Source organism: Euphorbia lathyris, chromosome 2 (assembly GCF_963576675.1).
Source record: "Euphorbia lathyris chromosome 2, ddEupLath1.1, whole genome shotgun sequence".
Lineage (NCBI taxonomy): Eukaryota > Viridiplantae > Streptophyta > Magnoliopsida > Malpighiales > Euphorbiaceae > Euphorbia > Euphorbia lathyris.
This window is the reverse complement of record NC_088911.1, coordinates 114,052,175-114,071,842: the sequence shown is the minus strand read 5'-3', so window position 1 is coordinate 114,071,842 and position 19,668 is coordinate 114,052,175. Positions and strand designations below refer to the sequence as shown.

At 35.1% G+C, this 19,668-nt stretch overlaps 1 protein-coding gene across 1 annotated transcript; it reads right to left on the bottom strand.

The window, feature by feature from the left end:
* Window positions 1-10,012: 10,012 nt before the first annotated feature.
* Window positions 10,013-12,167, bottom strand: LOC136219544 (uncharacterized). The gene is made up of 3 exons (XM_066006978.1): window positions 11,619-12,167; window positions 11,327-11,533; window positions 10,013-10,336 (listed from the first exon to the last, which is right to left on the bottom strand). Exons 1-3 carry the CDS (start codon window positions 12,057-12,059, stop codon window positions 10,193-10,195), a joined length of 792 nt encoding a protein of 263 aa, XP_065863050.1. The 5' UTR covers window positions 12,060-12,167; the 3' UTR covers window positions 10,013-10,192.
* Between the last annotated feature and the right edge of the window lie 7,501 nt (window positions 12,168-19,668).

Here is a 19,668-nt window from a genome sequence, read left to right as displayed (position 1 = left end):
AAGAAAAATAAGTTTCATTAAATGGAATCAACATACGAGTAATCTGGAGGGACAATGGTCATTCTACAAGTTCTGACAAAGAATAAAAAGATCTAGTTAAAGCATGAGAGACCACATTCGCAGAGCAATCTACAAATCTGATAGAAATGTCATCAATAATAAAAATAAATTTTTTATAATCGTCTATAATTGAACCATAAGAAGAACGAAAGTATGAATGATGAATATGCTCTACCACTTACAGTGTATCTGACCCCACTTCCGCACCACCAAAATCCTTGAGTTTGGTCCACCTAAAAGCCTCTCAAATACCAATAACTTTACGTTCCTTAACCGAAAATTTCCAGTAATACGAGAACGAAAAATAATAAATACTTTGTAATTTTGGACAAGCATTAAAATGGCAACTGCTCGTGGGTTGCTCCGTCTACGACAGTTCCAGGTTAATAAACTCATGATGATGGATGAGTCTGTCCAGCAGAACCCGCCTGAAACCTATTTTTTGGATCAACAATTAGACTATTATTTGAAATTGTCTTCTCCCTCTCATTTAAAACATCTTCTTTCCTTCTACGTTTTACTTCCATAACCACAATATCTTCTCTAGACTCATTTTCTGATCCATGATTTATGCCTCCTTCATAAGCAACTGTCATATATTTTTTTTTTACAGCGTTTGGCTATTTTCAATAATAGCTAAAATAATAGATTTTATCTGTTAGCTGATTATCTTTCAAATAAGCTATTGGTGTAAAATGATAAGGACATCGATATTTTATAGGTATTATTTTTTTTTTGATAATTTATGTTCTTAATCATCTTTTTTTAAAAATGTAAAAAAAAATGTCATATAGACGTCCTATAAATTAGCTCTTTATGATACTTAAAAATATACTTAAACAACAAAATTGTTTTTAGACTTTTACTAGTAGATTTAAAAAAAATTAAGTAGTCGTCGTCGGTGGAAAAAATATGAGTAATAATAGGTGGAGCATACTTAGCTACCCTACAACCATGAACCAATCCTCTTCCCTCAAGCTTAGCAAAGAAGCAGATAATTCCTCGACACAGATAAGGAACAAGTGTATAGAGATGGGACTCTCTTTGAGGTTTAATATGTCCAATAGAATGCATGCTAAGTGATAAAGTAATTTACTTTTGAAACATATTACACCACCAAGTTGATCCAACCATTCGAAAAGCCAAGCTTTTCCACCATACACGATAAAAATTTCCACTCAACACGATCTTACGCTTTGGACATGTCCATCTTCAAAGCAGTTATCCCTCGCTTTCTTTGCGTCTTTTTTTTTTTTGTAAATAATGATTCAATTCGAAAAACAACATCACATTATCCATAATTAAGCACCCCAAAAAGAAAGCACTTTGAGACTGAGAAATAATAGTGGGGAGCACACGCTTCAACCTATTTGCAAGCACTTTCGAAACAATTTTGGAAATAATATTACATAAAGCAATTTGTCTTAGATTAGAAGCTTTTACCGAAGGATTTTCTTTAGAATCAACACAATATTTGTGTCATTAATGTCATCAAGAAGGTGACCTGAATTCAACCAGTATAAGTACGATGTAGTAACATGGTCACCGATAATGTTCTAAAATTTCTGATAGAAAAACGGATTGAGACCATCTAGTATTGGGCTCTTATCAGGATGCATACTAAAGACATATTTTATTTCACGACTGTATAATGGTAAATCAATTCATTGTTCTGATCGGGCTATAACTTTGGCTCCACATTAGCAATAACTCTACTGATATCACAAACATTAGAAGAGAAAATAGCCTAAAAATAATCAGAGATAACACCATCCAAACATGTATTCTAGTCTTGCTAAATCCTTAAACCATTCTGCAATTGAGTAAGGGCGTTTTTCTCTCTTCTGTTCGATGTCGCCTGATGAAAAAACTTAAAGTTTCAATCCCCTTATTCCAATCATTGTTGTTTAGAGCGATGTTTCCAGCAGATTTCCCTCTGCTCCAGAAGTCTGTTTAATTTATCTCGCATCACTGCCGCCTAAGGCATTATTCGGATGGAGTGTAATTAAAGTAAGGTAATGTAAGGTGAAATAAGTGAAGTGTATGAAATAACTTGTTGTGTTTGAATGGAAAGGTAAGGGATGGTTTAATAATGTAACTATATATATATATATATATATATAATTACTCTTATTTCGTTTCATGTGTATAAATAAAATAAAAACAAAGGGTAATTTTGGAAGAAAAAGATATGTACCATGATTCCTCTCCAATTTGAGGTGTAAGAAAAATTACCCAAAATTCACCCTTACCTACTCTCACTTACTGTGCTCTTCAATTACACCTCAAAACAAACAAGATTATCTAATTACACTTACCCTCACTTACTTTGAAATACCATCATCCAAACAATTTCTAAGCTACTGAATAAGTATCATGTCTATTCTTCAATCGATAAATAGAATCCATGCACTATTGAATTTTCTCTTTAAACTGATTCCGCAATTGGTCACCCAAAATTAGAAGGATTCTCCACAAGTGTGAATACAGCCTCTAACACTCGCTTACTGATTAGAATTCCAACCCAATAACGTTTGATCTCTACAATCTGTCTCATTAATCCAAAATTTTCAAAATGGAAATGCTTAACTCACATAGTTGGGTTTCGACCAAAAGTCGAGAAGAGGGCAGTATAGCGAGAACAAGGAGCTTCCAAGTTTAAAACTTTCGCCATTGCGAAAATCGCTAGCCAATCTGACAAAGCCATATCACCATCGAGCTTTTCCTCAAGCAAACATCTCGAGCCTCTCCCTTTCTCCCAAGTGTACGTGTAGCCAATTGATTGAACTTCAGATAGTCTGCAAGCCTCAATTGCATCACCGAAACTTCTTAGCAAAGAATTGGAGTATTGATTACCTCCTTTTTCCTTAGATTATTGAAATCTTTGATTATGAGCCATGAAAGAGTAGAACAACGATGAAGATGTTTCAAGAGGTTCCAAGAATCCTTTCTATGATGCCTCTCAAGAAAACTTTAATAGCCTGTGAGACACCAAATTTGAGTCCCTTGGGTACACCTTAACATTAATAAAGTTTTTAGAATAGTCCAACAATTGAGTTGCACAATTGGACTTCCATAAAAGAGAAAGTCCACCTCCATAATTAATTGGTTCCACAAAGAAAAGTCCAAAATAAACAAGTTTATTTTTTTATTGCCCCACTTTTATTTCTACTACATTTCACTTCCATAAAAAAAAATCAGGTTTATAATGAGACATAAGGTCTACTAGCATACAAACTGTTTAGAAATCACCGATTCCCCGACAGTTCCAACTTAGATTACCCATTGATTACGGTGACTAGGGATGGCAACGGGTAGGGTACCCACAGGTAATGCCATTCCCAAACCCTTACCCTTTTATTTTTTAATTACCCGTACCCGTCCCATTACCCTAACGGGTATACTTTTTACATCCCATACCCTTCCCATTTAATTCGCGGGTACCCGCGGGTACCCTTACCCGTTAAGAATCAATAAATAAATAAAAATATTACAAATTTAACAAACTATAAATTTAATAAATCATCAATCTAAAAATTGAATAAATTGAACCTTAATTAATAAGAATAAAGTAGCTTAGTGGTATCACTCAATTGTTGAAAAATAAATGGCTGGGGTTTAAATTTCATGTCTTACATCTAAAAAACAATGATATTTATTGATATAATTTTTTTTTATGACGGGTACCGGGTACCCTAGGGGATATTCCCATACCCGTCCCATTACCCTAACGGGTAATGATTTTGATCCCATACCCGTCTCATACCCTTTTATACAGGGTACGGGTAGTCCCATTAGGGTCGGGTAGTGCCGGGTACCCGCGGGTACACTACCCGTTGCCATCCCTAACGGTGACTACCAACTCGTTAAAAGCGAGATATTCTTACTAGATTTCAAATACCAACAAGAACTTTAGACTTAGATTACTAATAGTATCTTGTATACAGGGCCGTCTTAAACTTTTTGAGGCCCCTGTGCTAAATTTTTCTTAAACCCTTACTAATTAATAGAATTTTGTATTAAGGTTGTAAATTTTGAATGGTTGAATATCTAAATCACATACGCACTCAATGTAATGAAAAAATGTAAATAAATCTTATTACATTATATTATTATTTTATTATTTTAAGCTAATATCTATATTCGACTAAGCACATCTTTAAATTTTGGGGCCCTTATAATTTTGAGGTTCTGTGCGTTAGCACTCCTTGCACGCCCTCATCTACTCCCCTGCTTGTATATTATATAACATGTTATATAATACATTTCTAATATATACTAATTAATATATTATATAATACATTTGGTAATCTATAATGTAACTGGTGTTCTGTTCTGATTAATTATATATATATATATATATCAATTAATTTATAATTTAACATTTTACTAAAACAAATATCTAACATTTTTATATTCTTCTCAAAATTTTCAATAATATTCATTAGTTTAATTGTTAATTTTAATCTATATAATTTTAAATAGATATATAGTTCCCAAAACATAATAGTAAATTTGGATTTATTAATTGGCATTTACTATTAAAATATAAATATATTTATCATGTTATTAGTTTATTTTGTTTTTCTAAAGTAACAAAAGAATTGGTTAAAGGGTAATAATTAGGAATCAAAATATCACTTAAAAGCACAGTTATAAAAAAAACGTTAGCGCTAGTTAGGTGGCTAGGATTCTCGATGATTAATTGGATTTGTATTTTGTATTTTTTAGTTGTTAATCAAACACATTTTTATATAAATTCAATTAAAATATGCATTATAATATCTAAAAATAATAATATAAAATTATTTAATATAGAAAAACACATTTTTATAATATATATCTTTAAAAATGTACAAACATCAACATTTCAAAAACAATATCATTGAACCAATCCAAAAGTGAATATAATAAAGAAAAAAATGCCTATACAATAAAAAAATATATTTTTGTTCATCGTCCCTAGGCATCGACTAGACGGTCTAGGATACGGTTAAAAATCGTCTAGTGATAAAAAACGTCTAGAAGGACTAATCGAAGAAAATCGAGCAATTCTCGATTTCGAGAGCCTAGACGATCTTGGTTTTAAACAATATTTAAAAGAGATGTAGCAATAAGTTAAAAAGTTCCTAAAATTAGTTTATTTAAAATTATATATTTGAATCCAATAAGTGTTTTAAAACATTTTTTCACCAAACATTACTATTAGTCAATTTTTTTTTCTAAACTTCTAATTTTATCCCTCAAACAACATTTTACCAAACAGAACCAAAACCTAGTTCCATAAGAGGGAACGTCAACAGATAAAATACTTACTCATAGTATTATTTTTGTACTTTTTTTTTTTTTTTTGAAGATAAACCGCATGATTTTATTAAAGTCTAACTGAGACATTCCGAAGTAGGCTATCTCGAATAATTACAGGAAAAGAATAATGAATGTAAAAATTAGGGGTAAATTACACACGTGGTGTATAACCTTTACCCCAAATCACACTTTGGTGTACAACCAAAATTTTGTCACACTAAACCATACGAACTTCAGGTGACCTCCCACTAAAGTGTACAGCCGGTTTTTGTGACCGGTCAACACTGGTCAACTATGCCACATCAGCAATTTTTATTATAGAATTAAAAAAGTGGGACCCACTCTTTATAAAATGACTAATATAACCTTATTTTTTATAAATTTACTAAAATACCCTCGTCTTCTTCCTTCAACCCCTCTCTCCCATTTCTCTCTCTACATCTTCTCTCTCATACTTGTTATTACCATTTATGAAGACAAATAATTGTCAATGCCCCCCAAGAAATTCATCAAATGGTGCAACTCAATCTCTATACTCCAAGTTTGCAGCTGCTGAGGATACAAAAAGGCAGGCAAAAACTACAAGATACTGGAAAGCTGAAGCTACCAGAGTTTCTAAACTTAACCCTACAGAACATATCTAAAATTAAGATTTAAACTCCAAATATATCAAATAAGGCTAAAAAAATTGCCACTTTTCCAGGTAGAAGATTGGATTTCTACAAGCAAACTAAAACCGAAACATCATTAAATCATAAATCATGGGAAATAAAGCCTACTGTTGATAATTACTCAAATATCACTGGTTTTTGGATATACATATCGACCTCCAATTCAAAAGGCAACTCAAAGTTTCTAGGTCAACATCTGCAATATAGTTATAAAGGTAAAACAAGCAACTGAAAATTGGGAATCGGAATTTTTTTTTTCAATCCCATTATTTCAATCCTTTTTCTCCTTAATTAGGTTTTTTTTGGCTCTCCTGATTTTTTGATCAGAATCGGAGACGGGAAAGATGTCGGCGGCGATATAGGTTTATGTAGGCGTCGAATGAGCATCGAGTATAAATCGATTCGCACGAGAAATTTGGCTATGTAATTGGAGTTGACGGAATTTCAGATGAGTTTTTTCTATTTTGGATGCCGATTCCGATTCCGATCGGCTTTTGTGAAGCTTTCTCTGAACAGCAGCTGAATAAACGAATTCCTATATTCATCTTCTTCTATTTTTTTCTTCCTTCTCTTCTTACATTCTTATTTTTAGCAGTGCGAATTTTTGTCTGGCTCTACCGTCTCGTTATTTTGGAGGTTTTATATAAAAAAGAAAGAACGATGGAACAAGAGTCGGAGGGTGGGTCTAACTGCTTTTTAGTTGGGCCTGTTTACTGGTTAGATTCAGGTGTGTAACCCAACTTCCTATTCTTCGGAGAGAGGAATGAAAGAGAAATGGTAGAGAGAGAAATGGAGGAGAGGGGTTGAAGAAAGAAGATGAAGGTATTTTAGTATATTTTAAAGAATAAGGCTATATTAGTCATTCCATAGAGAGCGGGTCCCATTTTTTTTTAATTCTACAATAAAAAATACTGATGTGGCATAGTTGACCAACGTTGACAGGTCATAAAAACCGGCTGTACACTTTAATGGGAAGTCACATGAAGTTCGTACGGTTTAGTGTGACAAAATTTTGGTTGTACACCAAAGTGTGATTTGGGGTAAAGGTTGTACACCACGTATGTAATTTACCCTAAAAATTAGCATAGGAACGAGCATTTCTTGCCAGGACATGGGATGCTTCGTTTACTAATCTTGAGATAAAAGTAACTGAAAACCCAGTGTTGTTGCTTAGGATTGATCTTGCATCAGCAATCACATTCTCATATTTCGTTAGATCTTTCTTGGTTGAATGAATTGAGTCGACTACACCCTCAGCATCGGATTCGAAGATAATGGTAGAATAATCAAGAGCTTGAGCCCATGCTAAACTTTCCTTCAGTGTGATGGCTTTTGCCAGTTTTACCGATAAAAGACCTTCCTTGTGCATGCTAAAACCAATTTGGAAGATTCCTTCAGCGTTACGGATGACGGCCCCTGCTCCAAAATTTCTTGTATCTCCCCACAGCGTTGCATCAACGTTACATTTAACGTATCCACCAGGCGGTTTCCTCCATCCCGAGCCTTCGTTTCTGCGTAGAGAGCCCAACTCCCTGATATACCCTGAGGAAAAATTAATTGTTGGAATTCCCCGCGGATCCTCAGTAGCAGCTGGGTTCTGTCCGACGCCATGCTATGTTCATTAGCAGACGTTTCAGCGATGAATTCAAGACTCGATGGGAGGGAGACGCAGACGATAGGCCTTGTTATTCGGTTAGTTGTACTGTCCATAGGCGTTAAGTGCGGCCCCTGATATCGTCCGCTAATTCCCATATGCGCTATACGTGGATGCATGCGCTCTTGGTCACCAACGCGAGGTTCTGCATGGGTACCAGCATGTCACTGTCCAGCTGCGTTTTCAGGGAAATTGCAGTGATTATTTGTTGCAGACCGTGTTCTTTCAAACCCAGCAGCGACCCCATCTCCCGCAACAGTACTTCCAAAAATAAGAGGGAAATTAAACGAAGTTAGTAGTCCATGTCTCACTTCTTCCTTTGCTTTCAACTGGGTTGCCTGCCATTCTGTAATTAGATTCATAGCCGAGTTTACAACCTCCCTCGAGTCATTTCTTCGCTGATTCCACAACAAACTGTTCCTTGCTTGCCAAACTACCCAAAGAACAACCGCACCTCTTTTGAATACTTCAGCATCCGAGATAGCACAGAAGTGCTGAAACCAGTCCTCAATATGATCCCATTCTTGCCCAGGTGGTTCCAGACCTACAGTCTGCCAGCACTGCTGTGCATACACACAACCAGAGAAGAGGTACCACCTATATTCCACGCCATTGGGGCATAATAGACACGCTATCGGTATTGATAAACGACGGTGGTAAGTCCAGTCCTTAACGGTAATATACCAACTGTCAATTTCCATAATAACAATTTGAATTTTGGTGGCAAATCATGTTTCCACAGTTTCTTCGAGCCAGTCTCCCCCACTTCATTCGCTCTTCTCGCAACCAACAGTCTATAGCCAGATTTTGACGAATAAAACCCCATCAGTTGTGAAATGCCAGATCTGTCTATCTTTTCTACTTGCGAATGGGATAACCATCCCTACAATAACCTCCGCCACCTCGTCATTAAAATTGAGGTTCAGCTTACCTCGATCCCATATTCTAGTACACGGAAGGAAGAGGTACTCACCCTGATCTCATCGGTAGTCTCTGGATTACCAGTTCCAACATATAGCCTACTTGTATCCCAAATCCAAGTATTCTAAGACACCTTATCTCCCACTCCAATACACCACCTTAGCCCAGACCTAAGAATGTCAATTGAACTCCATACACTCCTCCAAACAAAACTATGATTATTTTTGTACTTTTACTCGTTTATTACTAGAACAACCCGTTTCGTCATATTACCAAGTTATACATTTTAAATTCCATTCTTGTTTCTATAATATGTGAGTAGCAAAGCAAACTTAGAAATGTTACAGTTTAAAAAGAAAAAAGAAAAAAAAAACTCCACCGTCTGAAACAAAGGAAAGATTATGGAAAGTAATTTACCATGTTTTTATATAAAAGCAAATCGTGAATTAACATAATTGACTATATTTTTATATAAAAGCAAATGGTAAATTAACATATTAAGGCTGAAGGTAGACTTCACTCCATTTTAAGATTCTAATGAGTCTAACTCTGACTGATGAACATTTGCTTGATTTAAGGCTAATTTATTATCAGAACGTGAATTAAAATGGAAAAATAAAAGAAAATAGATGGTGGTCCTCACGAAATACAGATTTCAAGAGGGAAAAGATAAAGAAAAGAAAAGAAAAAGATAGGATGCAGTGAATGCTCATTCTCGACTCGTACCTTTCAAATTTTTATTTTGCTAATATGTAGAACACATAACTTTCTCTTTCAAAAAAAAAAGAACACGTACAAAGAACACATAACTTTCACCTCATTGCAAATTGGTAAACCACAAAGAGTTTTATTTACTTTTCCTTCAAAAGCTGTATCAAATGCTATCTACGTCCATTATATAAGTCATTCTAGAGTTTTTCACACAAATTAAGAAATACAATAATATAGAGTTTAATTAATGAATTTTATATTAGTTAACTTACAAAAATTCTCATGTAATGGTTGGGAATAAGCATTGGAATGTTAAAAATACACATGGATACAGACAAAAATTCAACACTCGGACCGAAAAACCAAAGTAGAAATTTTGGAAAACTAAAACGACTTATATTTTGAAAAAAAAATCACTTTCTAAAATGACTTATATAATGGGAGGGACGGAATAATAAACTATCAGCTGATGGAGTTTTCTCAATCAACAAACTTTAAAAGGTTGTTAATTTATTATCTAACCACATAGCCTGGAGGAGTAACACCTACATACCTGAATACTTTTTATTTTCTAATTCCCAACTGATACGCTTACACTGACATCTGCTATTTTCGCAGATTTATATCAGATTGCTAAAATGGAATGGAAAGCTTATCTTTGGAACATTAAATCTCAAACTAAGAGATGAAAATAAAATATACTACCAAAATGAAATATAACCTCACTGCCAATACCAACTATTAGTTAAAAAAATGTATAAACAATAATGATAAACTAACAAAGCCATGTATAAAACCTTAACCCTCAAAAAAATGGATTGAAGCGAGGAAAACGAAACCAAGTGACATGAACTTTTATTAACTTGGGTCAAGAGATATTAGCATTCTTAAGAGAAGTGCATACCACCACACCCGCAGAAGTCCGCATTAAATGTCCCCCAAGCATAGCTACACAGGAATCATTTGTCTTCAGATGAGGCTGCACTGATTCCCATACCTTTTTCTTTTGGATCTACATATAGTCAATGACAGAAGATTATATATATATATATATATATATATATACATGTCTATTTTGCACTTATTCATCTTGTTGCAGTTGGAGTATATGTGAATAAGAGAAGATTATGTATATATCTGTCTACTTTGCTACGCATTTAATGCATTTTGAACGGGTAATAACAGGAAAACAATGTGTCTCTATTCCCAGTGTCAAGATATTTGCTTTGGAAACTTAGTAAAAGTGTTGATAATTTGTCAATTCTTAAAGCTATGATTTGTGAAGTAGTTCGCAACATGTAGAAATTGTTTGTCAAAACTAGACTACTCTTATTATCTTTTATGCACATTGAAACTCTCCATATAGGCAAATGCCAGAAAGAAAGGGTCAAACTAAGCAACACTAATTTTAAATAGAAAGGAAAAGAGGAGGATGGAAGTAAGAAATCCTTTGGTATAGACTCTACAGATATGGACAATGTGAAGGATGTACTTTTCACCAAACCCTACATGTTTTCATCCTCCAAATTAGAGAAAAAAGAACTAATAGTCATTGGTTTGGATCTATAAGTATAAAATTCATCATAACACTAAAAATTTCACATAATTCATGCTTCCACCGTCACATGGATGTAGACATTATTGTTATTATTTTCCAGCTTTCACTCTGTTATTCCTCTTATGCCTTTACTCAAACAAAGCATATAGTTCACCCACAAGATCATGGTGATCCGAATTTTGTTATATCCTGAAAGAAGATTTCGTTATATGGTTTTTTTAATGAGAATGGCGAATTTAAATGCTTCAACTATACTTCTTCTTTTCACCATACAGAACTACAGGGACTGCCATTGCTCAATTTTAGTTGATTCAATGAGGTTATCATCTGTAAATTTTGGTAGTATTAAACATAAGTATCTAGTAGAAGTATTGCCTAACATAATAACGATTTCTCTATTCCATGAAAAGGGATTAGACACAGAAATTGAAATTATAATTGAACCTGATTAGGAGAAGCAGGATCTGGTTGATTGTCTTTGTCATCTTCAGAGCCAAACCAAATCCTTTCCCCTGGAACTGAATCCTGAGGAGGATGAAGAAGCTCAACATTCTCATGAGAAGCATCTGAAGCAGCCATAAGCATTCCACTTGACTTCACCCCGCGCATATTCCTCGGCTTCAGATTACCAAGCACCACCACTTTCCTATCCTGCAAAAACATCCATTCAAATGACATTATAATTTCTGCGGGAAATTAGAAAACCATATTTTAAAATTAAAAATTGCAGACCTACCTGAAGATGATCGAGAGGGATGTACTTGACAAGGCCACTGCAAATTGTACGAGGCTCAGCCTCTCCTACGTCCACCTCCTCCACATAGAGAGAATCAGCCTCCTCGTGTCTCCAAGCTTTGGTAATTCGGCCAACCCTTATGTCGAGCATCTTGGCTACATCTTTTATACTGACGCCATCTCCATCTGATCCCGATTCAGATGAGTTCGCAGTGCCGGTGGAAACTGTGGTTGGCTCCTCCGCATTCACATTTACATTAGCGGTGCTGCAAAAGCAAGAGAAACGATGGTACCTCGGCAAAAGTGGCGTCTCCGATTTGATACTAAATTGACGATGGTTAAAAGTACCAGTACCAATTCGACGGCTGATACCAAACCGAACCCCGCTGCATTTTATAATCTTAGACGCCACTACAGCAACTGAGACCGTCGCCGTTGCCATCGAGTGAATGAAGTGAACTATTAACTTCTGGTCAATTGAAAGCAAAACGTGACTTCGAGGATAAGCCCAGGGTTTATTTCATTTTTTAGTATACACCCATTTCCAATTTCAGTTGTTTAAAAGAGGGACAACATACAAATTTGACTATAGGTTTGTTTTTTTGGAAGTGCAGATTTACCATTAATTTACTTCTAATATTCACGACAAAAAAAAAAAAAAATAACAGATTTGACAATTTTGACGGGTTATTGTATTAAGGGTAATTAATTTATTAGTCCTTATATTTTGACAAAACACACTGTTTAATCCTTGTATTTTCAAAAACATATGATAAAGTCCCTAACCTTTTTCTCGATGAACTGTTTAGTCCCTAATGTTTTTCTCAGTGAACTGTTTCGTCCCTGCCGTTAGACTCTCATGAAAATTTTGTTAGTCAATTTGGATTTGTGTTATTCTTTCCTTTATTTTCCTTTCCTTTAAACTCTAATGCATCTGAAATCAACTTTGAGTGTTCTTCTTCTTGATTTTCTTCTTAATCGTTCAAAATCGTAAGCATTGGGTCTGTTCTTTTTCTTGTTCTCCATACAAACGACTTCTTTTTCTAAATTGGATTTCCTCTTCTAAAGTTTGAGGGTAAATAGTAAAGGATAATTTAGTCATTTCCGAAGTCATAAACGTTAAAAAATCTAACAAACAGACAGAAGGACTAAACAGTTCACTGAGAAAAAAGTTAGGGACCTTACCATGTGTTTTTGAAAATACAGGGACTAAACAGTGTGTTTTGTCAAAATATAGGGACTAATAAATTAATTACCCTTGTATTAATAACGCAGTAAGCATTTTCTGCTGTTTTTTTTGTTTCGTATATGATTAGCCTGCATGTGGCAGACTTAAATTTCGGAAAGTTATTCGTAATTGTGTTAGTAACACAATAAATATTTTAGAAATAGTTGATGTTTGTAATGTGACGAATTAAATAGCAGTAAAAAGTCTATTTAAATTTTTTTATTAGATAAGGGTAAAATTGATCTTGTTTGACAACGTTAGGAATAAAATTACCCGATTTCATACATTAGGGATAAATTTAAACTTTCCTAAAACCGTTAGAGACAAATTTACACCTTATCATTTTAAATTTTTTTTTTTTTTTTTTTTTTTTTTTTTTTTTGTAGAGAAGGAAAAGAAAAACGAATAACAACAAACTACCCAGGAATTAGCCTAGGGAAGCTAACCCCAATCCTATCTTCTAAGAGAAGATGAGAGATGAAACTAGGGGAAACAGGAAGGGTAGTAACGCCTAACGTCCCTTCATGGCCCGCCGCCGCCAAGCGATCAGCAACACGATTCTGCTCTCTAAAAATGTGTCTGAACTCTACGAACTCAAAGGAGGAGCAAAGCCTTATAATAGCTTTGATGAGGTTGCGACTGTTAAGACCCATAGAATGATTCTCAGAAATCATTTTGATTGCTTCCAAATTATCAGACTCCACAGAGAGCCTCTTAACACCCAGCCTTTTAGCAAGATTGATTCCAGTAAGAATAGCCCAGAGCTCCGCAGAAAAGGAAGAACCCAACCCTAAATTCTGGGAGAACCCAGAAAGCCAGACGCCCCCTACATCTCTAAGCACACCTCCAGCCGCAATCTTACCGTTACTGAGGCAGGAACCATCAGTATTCAGCTTCACAACCCCCTCTCTTGGCCTGCTCCATCCCACGAGATGGACATCACAACACTGAGAGGCTCTGGCAAGGGACTCTCCTTTGAAACTATCGATAATAGAGAAAAGTTTTTTCGAGAAGAAATCAGCTAAGTTTGTCATAAAAACAGTTTTATCTCCAAAAATCTCCTCGTTTCTCCATTTCCAAACTTGGTGACAGATAATAGCAAAGAAAATGTCACCATGCTCCATGTATGGAAGCAACTTTCCTCTAACACCATCAGAGAACCAGTCGACCTCAGAATGTGCCATGAAGGAAGAGAAAATATGGTGTGGGAGAATTTTCCTCCAAACCTCTTTACTATTAGAGCAATCTCTAAGAGCATGGCACAAAGTCTCAACATGGCCTCTGCATCTACTGCAAGCTCCAGAATCAGCCAAGTGCCTTTTGTGCCTATCCGAATTAGTAAGAAGCCTGTCCTTAACGCCCAGCCACAGGAAACTCCTAATACGGAAAGGAACTTTAAGGGTCCAAATCGACTTCCACACATCCGAGGGAGGATCAGATCTAAAGAGAGAGAAAGCTTCAAAGGCCGATTTGCAAGAATAAACTCCATTGTTAGTCAGCGCCCAACAGTGCCTATCCAAGTCTTCCTCTTGATTACTCACCTTCACTCCCCGCATTCTAAGGAGAGTCTCAAGGCTAAAGAAAGTATCAAACTTTGACCAGATCCAGTCCCCTTCCGAGTCAACCATATCGGCAATCCTCCAGTTGCGTATATCACTAGGCGGGGGGGAAGAACACACCTCAATTAACGGTTTATCCCCAATCCAGTTATCAAACCAGAAACTAATGGACTTACCATTCCCCACCTCCAGGCCAACTCCCAAGCAGAACTCATCAAACACAGCACTAAGTCCTTTCCAGAGGAAGGAACAATTAGCAACTCTCTCTTTCGGGCCCCCGAAGATTTTGTCTTTCCGATACTTACCACAAAGGAGGCGAACCCAAAGAGAGGAGGGGTTTTGCCACATACGCCAAAGGAGTTTCATTAATAAAACTTTATTATTGTCCTTTGCTTTCCTAATACCCAGACCCCCAGAATCTTTAGGCTGGCAAACCTCACTCCAAGGCACAAGATGGATCTTCCTGCCCTCCGCAGCTTCCCCCCACAGGAACCTACGGTTAATCTTGTCAAGATCATTAAGCACAGGATCCGGAAGCTTACAAGCCTGCATGATGTGATTGGGAGCAGCACAATTAACAGATTGAATTAACGTGAGGCGGCCAGCGAGAGACAGAGTCTTGGCTTTCCAAGTGGCACACTTCGAATTAGCTTTATCCAAAGTCTCTTTGAAGGAGCCTTTAGACACACGCTCACTATGGAGGGGAACGCCCAGATACTTCCCAAGAGAATCAGTAAGAGGAATACCTGAGAGATCACTTAATCTCTTACAGACTCTCTGATTCATATTCTTAGAGCACATCATCCTAGATTTCTGGATATTAAGCTTCTGCCCAGAGGCCGAACAAAAACAATCCAGAATATCCATAATGACTCTCAACTGCTCCTCATTACCCTCAAGAAAGATAAGGACATCATCTGCAAAGAATAAGTGAGTCACCTGGGGACAGAAGCTGTTGATCGCCACAGGGTGGAAACTCCCATTATCAATCGCATCCTGAATCAGGTGAGAGAGCCTCTCCATAGCAATAACAAAAAGGAAAGGGCTCATAGGATCCCCCTGACGGATTCTTCTGCCCGGGGAAAATTCCTCCGACATATCCCCATTGACCATAACTTGAAACACAGGAGAAGAAATACATACCTTAATTAAACTTCTCCAGCTGTCCGGGATTCTAGCTCTCTCAAGGCTCTCCATCAAGAAATCCCAATTAATTCGATCATAGGCCTTCTCTAAATCCAGCTTCAGAGCCACAATGCCTTTCCTCCCCTTCCTAATCTTCATCGTGTGGACCATCTCTTGGGCGATCACCACATTATCCATCATTTGTCTACCAGGCACAAAGCTACCCTGATTCTGACAAATGATCGCAGGAAGAATGCCACGGATTCTATTAGCCACAATCTTTGTAACAGTTTTGTAAAGAACATTACAAAGACTGATAGGTCTCATATGCAAAAAGGAAGAAGGCTTATCAATCTTAGGAATCAGAACCAGGAGGGTTCTATTAACCAGCTCAATATCCTTCGAACCACTGAACACCCCCAAGACAAAATTATAGATGCCTTCCTTCACTACATCCCAATGCTTATGGTAAAAGCCCGCCGGAAGACCATCAATCCCAGGAGCTTTAGAAGCCCCAATGCTGAAGATAGCTTGGTCAATCTCTTTTCGGGAAATAGGTTGAAAGGCCTCCTGACTACAATCCTCACTGATTAAAGGAAATGTAGCAATAGAGTGAGCCCTCTCCAAAAGAACAGGTTCCTCTTTGAACAACTCTCTGTAGAAATCCAGGGCTAAGTTCCGAATAACCTCATCTTCATAAACCCAATCACCATTAGAATCCTTAATGGCCTCAATTCTATTTCTCTGCCTTCTGATCAGGGTAGAGAGATGGAAGTATTTGGTATTACGATCCCCATCTCTAATCCAGGACTTCCGAGACTTCTGGAACCAAAGGAACTCCTCCTGCCTAAGCACAGCCTCCAGCTCCTTCTGAAGGGTTCTGAGGAGGCCCTCAAGGCTATGATCAAACCTCCCATCCAACCTGCGTTGAATGCCCTCCATCCTCTTTAATAACTTGTTCTTCCTTCTGATAATATGCCCAAACACATTCCTATTCCACTCCTGCACCTTATTCCTGAACCCTTCAGCAGCTTGCAGTACATACTCATCTTAGGGCAAAAATAATTAGAGTTGTAAATAAGATAAAAAAAAATCTAAACTCGAAAAATATCATTTTTATTCCAATATTAAATACGTGAATTATTTGGAGATAGTCAAAAAAATAAAATAAAAACATTTTTAAATATTTTTTTTATAATATTCCTAAAATATTGAACATTATAAACGAGCACAAAACCAAACGATCTAAAATTATTTTAAAATCAGAATTCAAACTACGCATAAACTCAACTAAAACGCAAAGCAAAAACATTTTCACATTCAATATCTCTATAAAAATTCAAAACTCGTTGCTCCGAAAATGATATGAAATAACTAATTTTCGATTTCAAATGCAGACATTAAGTAAAAATGATAAAATAAAAAAAAAATTGCACAATTGCGTTTATATTAAATAACAAAGAGAAATCTTCATCTCACGCATGTGATCCGAACACATGACATTTACAATCATAAATAAGCTCTCAATCACTAGGCTATAAAAAAAGATGATATAAAAAGTATAAACATATATACAAATGATTAAAATGAAAAAAAAAACTACAATAATCAAATCAATAAGAAAAACAAGACATTCAATTTCATTTGCTGTCATTCAATTTCAGCATGAAGTAAATTCAATGAAAGTGTGGAAGTCAATGAAAATGAATGAAATTGGTTATAATTCAATTTTAACCATCGGAAAATTAACAAGACAGAAAACAATGCCTCAATACAGGCCCTGTTTGGGAATTAGCTGTTAGCTGATTACATTAGTTGTTAGCTGATTATATTAGCTGATTTGATTAACTGTTTGTGTAGACATGTTTGGTAAAAATTAGCTGATTGATAATAGCGGTTTGTACAAAAAGACGAATTTACAATCATAAGTAAGCTCTCAATCACTAGGCTATAAATAAAGATGATATAAAAAAGTATAAACATATATACAAATGATTAAAATGAAAAAAAAAACTACAATAATCAAATCAATAAGAAAAACAAGACATTCAATTTCATTTGCTGTCATTCAATTTCGGCATTAAGTAAATTCAATGAAAGTGTGGAAGTCAATAAAAATGAATGAAATTGGTTATAATTCAATTTTAACCATCGAAAAATTAACAAGACAGAAAACAATGCCTCAATACAGGCCCTGTTTGGGAATTAGCTGTTAGCTGATTACATTAGCTGTTAGCTGATTATATTAGCTGATTTGATTAACTGTTTGTGTAGACATGTTTGGTAAAAATTAGCTGATTGGTAATAGCGGTTTGTGCAAAAAGACGAATTTACAATCATAAGTAAGCTCTCAATCACTAGGCTATAAAAAAAGATGATATAAAAAGTATAAACATATATACAAATGATTAAAATGAAAAAAAAACTACAATAATCAAATCAATAAGAAAAACAAGACATTCAATTTCATTTGCTGTCATTCAATTTCAGCATTAAGTAAATTCAATGAAAGTGTGGAAGTTAATGAAATTGGTTATAATTCAATTTTAACCATCGAAAAATTAACAAGACAGAAAACAATGCCTCAATACAGGCCCTGTTTGGGAATTAGCCGTTAGCTGATTACATTAGCTGTTAGCTGATTATATTAGCTGATTTGATTAACTGTTTGTGTAGACATGTTTGGTAAAAATTAGCTGATTGATAATAGCGGTTTGTGCAAAAAGACGAATTTACAATCATAAGTAAGCTCTCAATCACTACGCTATAAATAAAGATGATATAAAAAAGTATAAACATATATACAAATGATTAAAATGAAAAAAAAAACTACAATAATCAAATCAATAAGAAAAACAAGACATTCAATTTCATTTGCTGTCATTCAATTTCAGCATTAATTAAATTCAATGAAAGTGTGGAAGTCAATGAAAATGAATGAAATTGGTTATAATTCAATTTTAACCATCGAAAAATTAACAAGACAGAAAACAATGCCTCAATACAGGCCCTGTTTGGGAATTAGCTGTTAGCTGATTACATTAGCTGTTAGCTGATTATAGTAGCTGATTTGATTAACTGTTTGTGTAGACATGTTTGGTAAAAATTAGCTGATTGATAATAGCAGTTTGTGCAAAAAAACGAATAAGGGCATTAATTTTGACGCAGGAGAAGAGAGAGTCTATCTATTAGGGTTAAAAGAAGTCCATTAATTTTAATATTGCAAAACGCTAATTGAAAAAGCTCCTAAAAAGAGCTTTTTCTAAATTAGCGTTTTCATCCCAAAACTCTCTCCCAAACCTCTCTCCATCAAACACTCCAATCAACGGTTTCAGTGGTCAAACCTCTAAAGTTGGTCAAAACCGCTATTTTTATCCCAAAACGCTCTTTACCAAACAGGGCCACAATATTTTTAAATAAACTTCCAAACGGTAACACCAAAAACTCACAACACCAACTACAACAAAAAAAAGAATATGAACAATACATACAAAATAAACTCAATAGAAAGCAACAGAAATAAAATGTTTCATAAATAATAATTCCATAACAGCAGCTTTATGTACAAATATACACAAACTACACTCACTTTCAGTTGATTTCAATGTGAAAGAAAGTCGCTAAAAGTATTGAAAGCAAATACAAGTGAATGAAAGTTTTTTTTAGATTCAAAGCATCCTAAGATTTAATTTTAATACTTGGATCTAACAATTAATGACCAAATTCATTTGGTCATTAAGATCCATGTGATTAAAACTGGTTTCCTCAAATATTATACATACTAAAAAGTAATAAATGATACAACTATTTAATAAAAACTAAATTTAAATACTATTTTGACAATTCAAACTTAAAAAGTTTGGAAATGCTTATTAAGCAAACCCTTGTTAAAATAACTTTTTGGCTCAAGTAAAAAAGTTTAAGTTAAAAATCAATAAACACTTTAATAGCAACGAAAGTGAAGTTTAAATTATTTAAAGTTGTTCCTTAGAACTGATATCTCCTCCCTTGAACTTAACTCGGGACAGAAATCTCCCAGTTCCATATTGTTCTTGCAATTTCGAATTTTAAGAAGAAATTTAATTTAAAAAGTAAATAATCTAAATAAAATTATGAATAATCTGAACCCTGAATGTCCA

Coding starts and splice junctions, on each gene's coding strand:
- LOC136219544 (XM_066006978.1), bottom strand. CDS start 12,059: ATGGCAACGGCGACGGTCTCAGTTGCTGTAGTGGCGTCTAAGATTATA. Junction 11,534..11,618: donor TCCCTCTCGATCATCTTCAG/GTAGGTCTGCAA, acceptor ATGTTTTTGCAG/GATAGGAAAGTGGTGGTGCT. Junction 10,337..11,326: donor ATCCTGCTTCTCCTAATCAG/GTTCAATTATAA, acceptor GACTATATGTAG/ATCCAAAAGAAAAAGGTATG.